Raw genomic sequence first — 14,191 nt, 5'->3', positions numbered from 1 at the left:
AACAAAATTTACCTAAATTATTGATAGCATTAGAACTAAATACTTAGATGCAAATAAAATATTTAAAGAGACAATACATTAACACTTAACCTTTGCAAACATAAACACTACGACATCTAAGATATTGCTATTTTTATTAATAAAATTAAAAAAGAAAGTAAAAAAGATTACTAAAGAAAAAAAAGACAGAATTTTTGTAAAATCGGTTTAGGTTCCAACTGCACGTCACAAGTACGCAGAAATATAAGAATTATGCCTTAACAGAATTTAAAGAAAACAAAATTTCAGTTTAACAGGTTACACCCTTTGAAAATGATCACGCGTAAAATTCTTTTTAAAGAATTTTAAAGTTTAAGTTTTCACCTATGGTTGATAGCGAGATATTATAATCTACCAAAATTCGGAACGTGTATTAAAAAAAAATACTACAAAATTTCACAAAACAGCACAAGAAAAATGTAAAATATTCTATAAATTATACAACATATATCAACTACGTCAAAGGCCAAAAAATGGTAAAAGCAAGATATATGCGAGACGAATAAGGGCGTTATTAACTCACCACGCTAAGATAAGACGTATCAAAAACCTGCATTTTCCTTTAAAAAAACTTGTTGAGGGGTGTGGTTCCCAATATTTTTTATATTTTCACTGCTGTTATTTCAAAAGTTTCTTAATGGATACGTCCATCTACTTATATATTCAGAATTTTAACTAAAATTTGCACCAAACATATCATACACTACAGTGTATTATCCTGAAAATATATCAGTCATACATTACGTGGATTGTTATTTCATAACCATCTCTGCTTCTTCACAGTATGACTTGGGTTTTAGGTAAACCCTCAGACGTTATTAAACCGTTTCCTTATCGAAGAAAGAGTAGTGAGAGAAAGAATATTAAGCCAAAACAACTTCACAAAGACTTACAAATACATGATCAAAGTATTTAACTAAAAAAATAAAACAGTTCATTTTAAACAATATTGCAAAAAAAAGTGCAATTTCTGGCAAATTTCATTGGTCTCTACATTAGTTCCACATCACAACCTAAAAAAGAACATCCGCTACCAAGCAAGATGCGTTTGTCTTTTCAAACCAAGCCGTCACCTCCCCAACACGTTGTGAATAATTTATATTCCAAAAGATTTTCTCCCTTATGCTTCTCAAGAAATGCGACAATACTTTTGTGTTGTCCAGTTCCATCAACCTCGTCACCTACAAAAAATGACATCTGATTTAACTGGCTTAGTGTTCGGCTTAGGTTACATGAGCAAAGTTTTATGCTTTTATGTTAAAAAGCACAATTTCACCCTTTTGCAAGATTCAAGCTAAATATACTACTGTAGTTATAATACACCGGAATGCATCAATTGCAACTCTCTTAGAATATAATTTCTTGAAAACTGGAAACTTATATTTTCTTCATCAAAACCTTTAGTTTTAAAAATCCAAAATATTCACTTTTTTACAGTGTAATCTATCTTTATTCATCAGAATGAGGGCGCAAAAAAAGCCGTTGAATCGCTCTATCGCAATGCTGGTATACCTCTGATATAGCTTCTGAAGTGTTGGCTGATGACAAACAACTTTCAAACATTTCCACCAAACCTCGTACATTGCTATGGCTACAAAACAGAAAAAGTAAACCGTTAAAACAAGTTCCTTTTCATAATTTAGTTACGTAAATATAAGAATAACAAATGAAACAAGAATAAACAAGAAGACAAACACGACACAACAACGCCAATCCAGACGACAATAACAACAACAACAACAACAACCACTGGCAGCTACCGACGACGACAACGACAAAAGCGACAATGAGGACAATAGCAACAACAATAACGACGACAACAACAACAACGACAATGACTAAAACGACGAAAAATAAACAAATAATAAAATCTTACTGGTTTTCATAAACACGATTCCAGTGTTTTTGAATATACGACCATGCATCGGCCTGACCAATCGGGTTGCGACAAACATACGCAAGTACCTTTATCTCATCGTCGCGATAGATTTCAGAAGTGTTGCTTGATTGATCAACAAACCTAAAAAAATATTATCACTAATAACTCGAGCGAATCATTCTGTATATAACGCAGCCCTACACAGAGAGAAGCATTATTTTAAATACATTAAAAATGTTTAGCACAAAAGTATTGATCAAATATCTTAAAACGCATCACAATACTTAAACAAGCACCAAACTTAAAAGTTCAAAGGGGAGCAGGATAAAAGTCATGGTCTTGAAGCCTTTCCTAAGCGTTAAAGCCACACTGCTTTTTCCATGAGGGCACAATGTGATTTTACTGCATTAAAGAGTCGAAAAACAGCCTGTCGCCACGCCTTCTATACAACAAAACGCATGCATTTAACGATATTTTTTATTTCTCTGCAGAAAGGAACTATTATGGCCATCTAACTGTTAGAAGAAATGTCTGCATATTCTAAAAAAAAGATATAGCATGGCTTACGAGATGAGTGCATTTTTGTTGAATAAAATATAAAAAAGGAAAGAAAATAACGTCTTAAGAAAAGGTCTTTTCAAATAACTTTCTGCGAATATTGAGGAATACAGAAAGAAAGAAACTTTCGGTTTTATGATTACAATCAAATTTGGATTTCTTTTTACCTATATCACTGTTATCTCTTTTATTGCCCACCACAACTCACCTATTCAAGATTTGCTTGTTTTGGAAACTTGCAATGCTTTTTAAAACTAAATCTCTCTCTGCTAGTGAAACAGCCGAGTAATAGTATTTCATCAAAAGTTCATATTCAAAATGGTTGCCGTTCAATACACCAGTTTTTAACACCACTTCTCTCATGTTTCCAGGAATGATATTTCTAAAAAGAAAGTCAGCGGTTACTGAAAAACAATGTTATACGTTGTTTGCTTCTTTTCCAATTATTTCTTAAAATTCAAACTATAAATCTGCTCTAGGTAATACCAAAACCTAGCAGTATTTCTACTCGTTGTAAACAAGCCCCTAATGTTCAGGATTAGCAAAGCAACCACCTCAATAAAGTGTTGGGGGTCAGTGTTCAACTTCTGTGATCTATTAAAGCGTGAGTGTCTTTTTGGAAATGATACCTAAGTTTCATATTAAGCTTTTAAATTTGATGGATATATTACTGATCAGCCCTAGAAAAGACCGTTACTTAAAGCTAGGGAGTTTAAAGTTCATAGTTTGAATCCCACTCTGTCTGAAAATTTAACATATCAGCACTCAAACATTAGCAGGTGTCATCAACAAAGATACACAATCCGTGTTGGCGAATACAAAACAAAAAAGCAACACACCAACAAACAAATAAACAAGTTGAAAAACTTCAAGCTAACCTTTCTGAACTGATCAACCACCTCAAAAACATATTGTCCAACTCGGTTGTGAGGAAATTCTTCTTGTACGTCACAACCACGTCAGTTAAAAGTGCAATCAATTTTCTAAAAGGTAAACATGGTCCATTTGATATAAACAAATCAATGACGATCCCAGTTACTAGGTTCTTTCTTTATTTTTTTAACAAAAATACACAGGTAAAAGATGGTACTCAAATATTTTGTAGTACCAGCAGAGTATTGAATACAAATACAAAAAATGAATAATACAATTTTAACATACTTTTCCACGTGGCCATGTGATGTATTTGAACTCAGCCTCTCCAACACTGGCGAAACTAATGACAACATGTAATGCTGTAAATAAAAACGAAACGCGTCAGAAAAGTATAACCAACGTTCAAAGCAAAGAAACGCTTTTACATGTCTAGATGCATAAGAACAATGCGAGGTTCATGTTGACTATTTTGATTTTGGGTCATTTGTAGGGATTAATCATAAATCAAAAAGTGTCGGAAAATATCAATTCGGCGTTTAGAATCTACCCCCTCCCTGCTCCAAAAATCATAATCAGAGAATTCAATATTTGAATATCATCAATCCCTGAAACCACAGCACAAAACAAACGTTCCAAAAAAATCAATGTTTCCTGGTTATAAGTACTTAAAGTCAATGGATTTCCCCCTGTCCTACACAACCTCGGATTGACATGTAACATACACTTTTAGAGCTATTACCCATTCTTTAGAGAGATTGATAAACAAGATTACCGGGTGAGTAAATGCGAAGAATTAAACTTACAGGGTGTAAAAAGCATTACAAAGACTCTTTTAGAAGCGATTCGCAACACCCTAAACTAGCCCAACTTAGTCTAGAATGAAACAGTTCTAACCCATTTTAGCATAAACAATAAATCAAGGCTAGTCAAAGATTACTCACCTTGACACAATTGTGGGCCTTGCTACCTTGAAACATGTTCACCATTCTTTGCAGCTGGTGCAGTGCAATGCTGTATGGGACATAGTGACATTCTTTCGTCAGATACTGTGTAAAATCAAGTGCATCTCCAATGTTGCGGTAACCCATGCTAAACATAGCAGATGAGAGGGTTACAATAAACCAAGACATTAGTTGATCATGGCTTCTACTTTCGACAATAGCAAATAAACAAAAGGGGGTAGGGTAGCTAAACAAAAAATGTAATTTTACTTTGCCAATTCAAAAATATCCGAGAGTAAATTCGCACGATCGATTGCTGGAAATACCTAAATAAAAAAAAAACATTTTTTTTGCTTTTCATTACACTACTTTATTGTGTTTCCAAATACATTTCGAAGCAATATACTGAAACATTTAAAAAATCTGTGAACATTTACCAAATGGTTTTCATTGATCTGTGCCAACAAGTTTCGCCAGTTTTTATCATCATAATTGACGCGGAAAAAACCGGTCGCTCCGAAATTTGCTTTATACCAACTTTTCGCGCCTTTGCAACTGTTAGGGAATCGCTCTAGAAGAAAGAAGAAGCGGCCGCCTGTGAATCAAGAAGTTTAAATGTCTCCAACAATATTTAAATCTTTTAACCCGACAATGTCATATGACAGAGATGTGTAAATATTGGTGACAGGAGGATCCAAAATCCTACTTCAAAAAAGAACAATAGTCTCATTTCTCTTTAAAAACCTAGGCGCCCTTAATTTTTTACAAATCCGTCAATCATTGTACTTTTTAGACGCCTTGAATTTGTCACAAATCCGCCAATCCATGTAATTTTTAACCTTCTGACTATGTTACACAATAAACAATTGACACATAACATACCTGCTTGCGAATCTACAAAATGTACCTTCGTCTTGTTCAGGCAAGAATACCTCACATATAATGGTATGCGCCATCTGCAAACAAAAGTGATTACAAACAATAGCTGAACTAAAGTATTTATAAACCATGCAAGACACATATGACTGGAAATGCATCAACTATAGAATGGTTGTGATATTTGAAGTATTATAGTGAGTCATGAAACACCCATGTTTAAAATTCTAATTAAATAACTTACACAATCTCTTCAAAGTCATCAATAACACTGGTGTGGTTTTGAAATTCAAATCGACGTTGATCTGCTATTAACTGGGTGTTATCAGCGCTTGGGCTAATCGAGACCACTGGAAAGCCTTGTTGATACAACCACGGGTGCAGAAAATCTACAACGTCATAGTCTGGAAAATCCTGGAAAATAGATTATGCCAATTATCTTTTTGAATACAACTTGCCGGGGTAATGTAGACATTGTAAGAACGGCAATATCAACAGGCAAAGATGTTGAAGCGTGGCGTTTTGTAAAGTAATTTCTTGATGATGTGAATTAACTGGGGAAGGGTTGGAAATTCTTACCTCTGTAAAAGATGAGAAAAAGGCGTCAAGGCCTGCATTACCATTCTGATGTTTCTTCAAAAATTTCTAAAAAGTGAATGCAAAAGTCTGTTCAAGAAATCCGATAAATTTATAGAAATATAACAACAATAAAAAATGATTTTTTCCTCTTACAGTTAAAGCTTGCATGAATCGATCCTCTCCGACATAATCAACCAGCATTTGAAAAACACACGCACCCTACAAACAAACAAAGTAGTAAATGAATAAAGATAGAGCGACAATAACAAGGCTCAAAATTAGTAGTCATGACGTAAATGCTATACTTAATCCTAAACAAGCTCTGTTGCTCATTAAAATTGAAAAGATTGGGAAGCTGGATTAGAATACATATTTTCAATACAAACACAAAGCAGTTGTCAACAAGGGGCTTAAAAAGGCCGATATTTTTGCCAATCATTTTTGGAACACCTAACAAGCTGTCTCGACTTCTAACCTACCTAAAAATATTTCTTAAAAAATCAAACTAAAAAATTTTTTTAAGATTTAAAATGCAAAGAAGAAAAAACGAGCAATCCTGAGACAACTTTGCAGTTCAGTGCCTGGTAGATTTAAAAACGTAAAAAATAAAACATATTGTATCATAATCAACATATAAGCTGTCTTTTATTAACAAAATACACTTTTTCAATCATGAAATAAATATATACCTTCTTCACTTTGTCAAATTTTCCACTTTGCAATGATCTGATATCGTTGTTCTTAACAGAAATAGGATGAACAAATTTTCCTACATCACCCAACAAGCCAGTGTTCATCATCGATTTATAAAATAAAGATTTCATATCCCATGAGGGATAATAATACTCGACAGGTAAAGTGCTGAAATATGTTGAGAGTGAGGTCATCAACCATTCATCTTTCCAAGAATTTGTGGTAACCAAGCAACCAAACCACTAAGGAACATAAAAAAAAAGGTAATGTAAAGTTTTACACAATAAAGCAGTTGATAAGAGAGTCAAAAATATTTAAATATTTCGACAAAATAGACTGTGTGTTGATATTTAGTGAATTATTGCCAGTTAACAAAACCCAAAGGTATTTTTAAAGGTATGTCTATGATAACTCGTACAGATAAAAAGAAATGGTACATTTCATAGGGATAAAATTCTGTTGATGGAGAATTTATATACTTTTTTAAAGACTTTTAATTTTATTAATATACCTTTCTTTAAACTTGGTTTCGATGAAAAGAGAAAAACGTATACTGCTCCAAGAAACTTGCAGAAATTAATTTTGTAGTTTAATATATTAACCTTTTTTTACTCGGCTTTCTACAATCAATAAAATCCAGGAAAATTTCCTAGTAAATTTTTTTTACTCGGTGTCTCACAGATCGTAGACATTAAGAAAACACTATAGGCTGGCTTTATATTCATGCTGAAAAGTAAGTCAATTAATCACAATTTAAAGTTATAAAGAAGAAACGTACCTGACTTGCCAAACCGTGTCCAATAGCTTGTGCAATATCTTCCAATTGCTTTAATGATCCAGAGTTGGCATTGTACAGTATGTCAGGTTCATAAATTTGAACTAGCCCAGTGGCCTCAGATACCTCACCAACTTCTTTTGTAATTGGTGAAAAGTCTAACAAATAATAACATTTTTAAAACAATTTTTTTTCTTCTTAAAATTACAGAGCCCTTTGAATAGTTCTAGTCACACACAAATATATATTTTGCACTTACCAATTTTCGGATAGCTGTAATTAACTCGTAGTTTCTTTTCATAAAATGTCTTAAAATAAGGCAAAAATTGTTCTGCCAAATTCTTTTCTTCCTCCCTTCCTTTGGGGCTTAATAACCCAATCTACATAAAATACAATATATAAGTATAATATAAATATATACAACATATAAAAACAAATAGACCATTACGTACAGTAATGTCAAAGTAATGTTAACAATCTACTTGCACCCTTGCACATAAAGTCAAAAGCACCAACCCATAATAAGAGGATGCTTATTCAAAAAAAACGTAATAAATTTGGAAAGAACAATGCAGAATATAAAAAAGGAAATATTTTCAATATTCGAAAGTGTTTGAATGGACTTGAAACAGATTTTAGTCAAATTTTTTTTTGTGAAATATATTTTTAAATCGTGGATTTTATTATTAGTTTTTTTTTTGCTTTTTAGACTGGGTACTTATTTGAAGATAGGTTTTTATTGATTAATAGCTTAAAGCACTGATACAAATGTTAAGTATTATTTACAGCATCAAAGAAATTTTGGACAATTTTGTTTCTTTTTCATTCGTATTTTATTAAAACGTGATGAATTTAAATTTACAATATTTGTAGAACTTGACACTTGATTGCAAGCTGTAAATTTGATTGTAGTTCATTAACAGATGGCAGTACAGTTAAACCTGCACTTTAATACAAATGATGTAAAGGCTTCATAGCACAAGAATTGCATCTCACAGTAAGATTAAAGATGGCTTCTAATAGACCTTTCCCGAATTTCCTAATTGTGCAAAACGCAAATAAAGAGGTCGATTCTTATTCCTAAAAGGTAGAACAAATTACCTAATTCCGTAAATATTTTTGTTCGTTAAGTGCCTCAATTCCAAGCTGAAAGTTACGGTCAAACCCTTCATTAGGCCAAGCTTCCTAAGAATAGCCTCGTTTTCAAATTAATAATTTTCTTTAAATTTAAATAAAATCAAACTAGAATATTATATTGCTCTAAAAACTTAATTTTTGTCATGATAATTTAATATTCTATCTGAATATCCTTATTTGAAAAGCACAAAACCATTATAAAATTTTGGATGTCATTCAAAATTTTATAATTTATGAAATTTGGGGAAGGTGTATTTTAAGAGTAATGTAAGTGTATGCATACCATTCTTCATAGAAAATTTTGTGTAATGTTGTTTTTAAAACATACTGTTGCTTTTAAAATATGGTTTAAGTTAATTGCAATGATGGGGCTTGTACTTTTTTCTATGTGATAAATAAAAAAGGTTGTGTTGTTTAATATGATCTTTGCAATTGTTGTTGCCTAAAAGCAAGCCAGGAAAGAACATGGTTGCGACTATATTTAATCTACTATTCCCATTGCATGATTAGTGTTTCAAGCTTTACAAGAGTAACATGGTCTTTGTATTGTACTAACAACAACAAATTAAAGTCTTAATTTTGAGCAAACTTATTAAAAAAAACACAGGATACCTTCACTCTGCTTCTGATGCTGCTGTAGTTATATTCACCAACAAAAAATGAAAGTTGATATGTGCTCATAGAAGGCGAGTATTTAAAATGTGTCTCCACTGTGCTGGTGTCATCAACTAAAACCTGTTAATAAAAAAAAATAATAATTAACTATTACTCAAATTTTGATAGACATAAAGAAAACATTAATTTGCACACGCAAAGAATCTTCACCATATTATTTACTAATAATTTTTTTGATTTGCAAATTTTATCAAAATTTTTTTTTGCTGACTGACTGAATGACCTAAATTGTTTTTCGGAAGTTTGGTTGTGGGAAAAAACAATTACTTCAGGACAGGTTTGGATTTTTCGAATTCAAAGAACTAGTGTTTAAAACTAAACCTAATAACTTACTCTTGTCTTTGCTGCAGCATTTGAGACAGCTCTCATTTCTCTCGGATGATTAATAATAACATGAAATTTTGATTTATATGTTAACGAATCAAAACAAGGAAAAAACTTCCTTGCTAATCTTGGCTTGAACACTGCAGACAGTGCAGTTCTGGAAAAAATAAAGCAGTAACATATGTTAACCATTAGAATCAACGAAGTAGTATATAAGTTATATTTTAAATAGAAATTTGAAATAAAAATTGAGTAAAGTTAAAATATACATAATTTTGGAAATAAAACAGCCTGTCTAAAAGTTTCTGCAGTCTATCTTATGATCTACTAAAGCTCTGAGATTATTAAATTAAAATGCACACGTACATAGTTTTAAAAATGTTAAAACCTGATTATGAATAACCAGATATGTTTTCACAAGAAATTAAAAATTTTGTTGACTCTGGATACTCCAAAAGCAACTACAATATAATAGACGCTATGTCAAATAGCTGTTAGCTGACGTCACCTTACGTTTTACGTTAAAGTTGCATTATTGGACAATAACTTTTTATTTAAAATTTTGGTTAAGACCCAATGTTACTCAACTTTCTGAAAATGTATATATCAAAAAAGAAGAAAAAAGCACCACTTACTTTGTCACCCCGTAGCCATCTTTAAAATTAGATAAATATATGCCATTTTCTGTGTCGTAGGTGAGTGGACCAAAAAATCCAATGTAAATATCATATTCATCAGATTGCTTTAATTGTTGATTTAACGAAAATATCAACATTTGCGTTTTCTTATTACGCTTGTGACTTTTGACGAGAATATCTTCAATATCTGTTGTGTTTACAGTTTTTATAGCAACCTTATATACTTTTTGCTTCACAGAATGCAATATAATCGTTGAAGTTTCTCTTGTGCATTTAACCCTTATTTTCACAAGACCAGTGTAGTTTTTGGTTGTAAAATTTGCATTTACGTATAAAATATACGACATTGGAAATAAATCTCCTGGTAGTTTTTTACTAGCATATATGTCTGATGGGAAAGGGGCGTCTTCCAATACATCATTTAGTTCTTGATAACTAATTCTGGGCAGACTATTAGAATTACTTGCATCATCAATTGGGGTAAGACTTTGATATGCTGCAAGCCCAGCTACACTAGCGACAAACAAAACACCAACCACTATTGCCACCCAATCATTGTTTTGATCAGATTTTAATTTACTGATTTTGGTATGATCTAATATTGTTTTTCTTTTAAAATGTTTTTCTGCTTCATTTTCTTCCCTTCTTCGATCTTCCACATGTATTTGACGAATGACATCATCAATAAACATATCCATACCCAACATCGTTTGTAGCTAGCACCAAAGCATTTTTGGTCTTAATAAAATATGAGAAGTTAGCTAACAAAAACTATGAGACGTTAGCTCACAAAAACTTTATTGTTCAATTTTTGGCTAGACTTGTAGATAGCTAGCTAGCTAGCTAGCTAGCTAGCTAGCTAAAAGTTAGCTAGACTTTTTTAAAATTCAGCAAAAGATTAGCTAGCTAGCTGGCTGGTTATTATATACATCAAATGGGTTAAATGTAGATAGCTACCTAGTTACACAAATATATTATGTTTTCAAAACACTTGAATTCTTTTGAGCCTTCAAATTAACTTCATATATAGCATAGCTATTGACATGTGTTTTTTAATGTTTGGCACTGCGTTTACCATTTTTACCGCTAACATTTGATAATGCACTCTCAAGGGATTGGAAACGAAAGTTATTTTAGGACGGAGTACGGCCTTGTAGTCTAAACAAGTGTAAAATGTTATCGTATATAGCATGTAAAATATAAACTTAAAAGTACAAAAATATAATAAAATTTAGAGTTGAACAGAAGAAGTGCTCAAGCACTTGCAATTTGTTATAAATTAAACTATTTTCAAGAAAATAATATGATGGCGCGAGGACAAAAACGTTATCATCAAAAGCACCCAAAAAAAAGAAAGCGTGCGTCGTTCCAATCTTACTGATATAATTTTAAACAGTAACTTGTCGACCATAAAAAACTATCCATAAGCATATAATAAATCATAGCGTAACTCAACCATTGCAATAATAAAACGTAATTCGGCTTCACTATAGGTCCACCACGAGAATAACAATATGAACTCCGTTATTTCAACACAATTTTTTTTTGGTAAAAATCATTTAAATTATGCATAACATACTAATAACAAAAAGTAAATAACGCGAGGAACAAAAATTTTTAATTTCCATAAAAAGAAAGCATATCATTTGTATGTGTGTTCTGTGTATTTCTGCAAGTTGGTCAAGCTTAATTTACCATCAAATAAAAAGAAGCAGATCACATAATTTGAAGCGTAAATGTGGAACATATAATAATGCGGGAACGTCAGACTCATGCCCAGGCTTCTTTATCTCATTATGAAGAAAAGAATAAGTCCTTTGATGGTACAAAGTTGGCATTTTACGCGCCAAACACTTGGTTATAGAGTGTATACGTTTATAAAATTCCGTGGTCAAAAAATAACCTATAAACTAACTTAATTAACTTCGAATAAATTTCCCCTCCTTTTATTAGACGCCCTTTAAATGGTTTTCCCCTCTAACAAGACGCCCTTTTAATAAACTTGCTGTTTTAGGAGCGTTTATTCAGAATATAATACAAATGTTGAATAAGGATCTTCGGAAAATATTGAAAGGAGGTCGATGCTGTACCAGCTTTTTAATATCGCTGACGTTGATAATATTGATGATAATGTTTTATGTGAAAAAAAGATTTATTCTAGGTCAGAAAAAATGATTATTAAAGGCTTCCTTGTTTCCTCGAATAAACATTTTTTCCTGCTAAAAAAACTTCCTGACTTTTTTAACACCCGCCCTCTTTCGTCGTAGACTTGGGCGTTCATTGGGTACTTATTCAATTTTCTTCAATAGGGCGCTTATTTGAACATTGGGTAACAGCAACAGATAGACGAATAAAGAAACGTTCCTTATTCATGATGTGTTTCTGATCAACTTAACTTCATCATAAAAGAAAAAGATAATTATAATTTTCAAAACAACAACGATTATAATAACGTAAATTCGCCATAGAGTAGCTGCAATTAGAAATACGAAATTATTTTTATGTAAACAAAAAAGAAGCAATTACATCACTCTGAGATACTTAAGCTTTAAGGCTCGACTAATTACCCAACCTAACGACGTCAAAAATCGCTTGTTTAACTCATAGAATCCACGCAAAAGAGATGGCTAAAAGCGATTTATTATAGAGTGTATAGATGTATAGCTGTTTTATCCTTCAAATATGGTTTTATATGCCAAGTCTTAAGGTAGTTGTTAATCAAAACAAAATCTGGCAGAAATTGAACATCAATTAGCCTGCGTAATGAGAAATATTTCTCTTATTATGAACCAAATTGGATTTCTATGGACTAACGCGTGGCATTTTTAAATCCTTTTTCTGGAGTTATTTTCTGACCTGCGTTATAACTTTGTCAATTGACGAATGGAAATTTCCCCAGAGGTTTTTATTTTCCAAGAATAACAAATTTTCATAAATTTCTTCAAATTCCATACTGAATTGTTCTCGAGGCTCCTTACTGCAACCCCGTTCCCAGACTCTCTGCTTGCTACCAGTCAATAAGGAATTACACAACCAGTCTGGAGGTAATATTAAAAGAAGCGCCTAGCAGAGAAAAGAGTCCTAGGAACGACGTTGGTACAATGCGGTATAGAAAATAATGTTAAAGGACCTGGAATAGACAGATGTGCATTTTTTACATGGCTAGCCTCACAATATCGAGGGATCCTGTCTATTATTTCCAGGAAGGGCTACGTATGGCTTAGATGGGAAGTTCTAGAGTATTTAATGCTCATTTCGAGCTACGCGGACCAAATTAGGGTTCGCGTTCTACCAGACAAATCTCTGCACAAGCGCCACAAGATTCCAAAATTATAGAGCTTGTGGAAGAGAATTGCGGTTCCACATTTTGTGATTTTATGTTTTGCTAATCTCTGTGCCAGGATCTTAAATTTTTTATATTAGAACACTAATAAATTAAGAAAACCTATAAACGAGATTACATGTGTGGAGGTTACAAAACATTTCTAGTGCAAAACATGCCGCAAACAAACAAACAAACAACAACAGTAACAAAAAGATAGTTCGAATTTTTGCAGGATTATATTCGATTTCCGTGCTATTGTATATGTGCACCAATACACCTTTCCCGAGACCATGAGTCATATTTTTTTTAAACTCGTAAAATATGAATACCATATTTGAATTCAACATAGTATGTTTAATTTATGTGTGAAAGTTTAACTTGATACGCCAACAGAAAGTGCTATTTTGAGGAGATATATATCACAGTTAAAGTCTTCTTAATGCTCAAGTTACCATGTCCCGCCTCGTTTTCAAAAAGAGGTTTGACATGCCACAAAACTTTAAATAGCAGGTTGTTTACTTGCTGCATTGTTTCGAAATTTTCTTTGATTATGGCATTTTTGATAAGGAATTCAAATCTGTTGTCCGTTTTTAATAAAACTCAACAACAAAAGTTGCGGCACATCAAAAGAATAAGTCTCGGGAAAGGTGTATTGTTAAATTGGTGTACAAATTGTATAATTAACTGTCATACAAAAAACCTGTGTTTTAACAAGCTTTGTTAAAAGGAAAAAGCCGTGTGTTGTAAGCAAGAGTCTACATTGGCGTTCCTTGTAGAAATTTCTGAGCAATTCACTTAACAATGATGATGCGGTCACAAGCTAATTATGCCGGAATGGAAGTTGCTCTTTTAAAGTATTAAACCTAAAAATAAACT

General features: G+C 32.3%; 1 protein-coding gene across 1 annotated transcript; it reads right to left on the bottom strand.

The window, feature by feature from the left end:
- Positions 1-1,038: 1,038 nt before the first annotated feature.
- On the bottom strand, positions 1,039-10,759 carry LOC130613838 (thyrotropin-releasing hormone-degrading ectoenzyme-like). Its single transcript, XM_057435185.1, has 19 exons — positions 9,988-10,759; positions 9,362-9,509; positions 8,966-9,088; positions 7,476-7,596; positions 7,220-7,374; positions 6,438-6,683; positions 5,902-5,967; positions 5,749-5,814; positions 5,414-5,583; positions 5,176-5,249; positions 4,731-4,864; positions 4,564-4,619; positions 4,294-4,441; positions 3,638-3,711; positions 3,355-3,459; positions 2,685-2,858; positions 1,916-2,059; positions 1,552-1,630; positions 1,039-1,220 (listed from the first exon to the last, which is right to left on the bottom strand). The coding sequence occupies exons 1-19, from the start codon at positions 10,695-10,697 to the stop codon at positions 1,053-1,055; spliced, it is 2,961 nt and encodes a 986-aa protein (XP_057291168.1). The 5' UTR covers positions 10,698-10,759; the 3' UTR covers positions 1,039-1,052.
- Between the last annotated feature and the right edge of the window lie 3,432 nt (positions 10,760-14,191).

This window comes from Hydractinia symbiolongicarpus, chromosome 11 (genome assembly GCF_029227915.1).
Source record: "Hydractinia symbiolongicarpus strain clone_291-10 chromosome 11, HSymV2.1, whole genome shotgun sequence".
NCBI classification, from domain to species: Eukaryota; Metazoa; Cnidaria; class Hydrozoa; order Anthoathecata; family Hydractiniidae; genus Hydractinia; species Hydractinia symbiolongicarpus.
The sequence above is the reverse complement of the archived record's forward strand: the minus strand, read 5'-3'. Positions and strand labels throughout refer to the sequence as shown.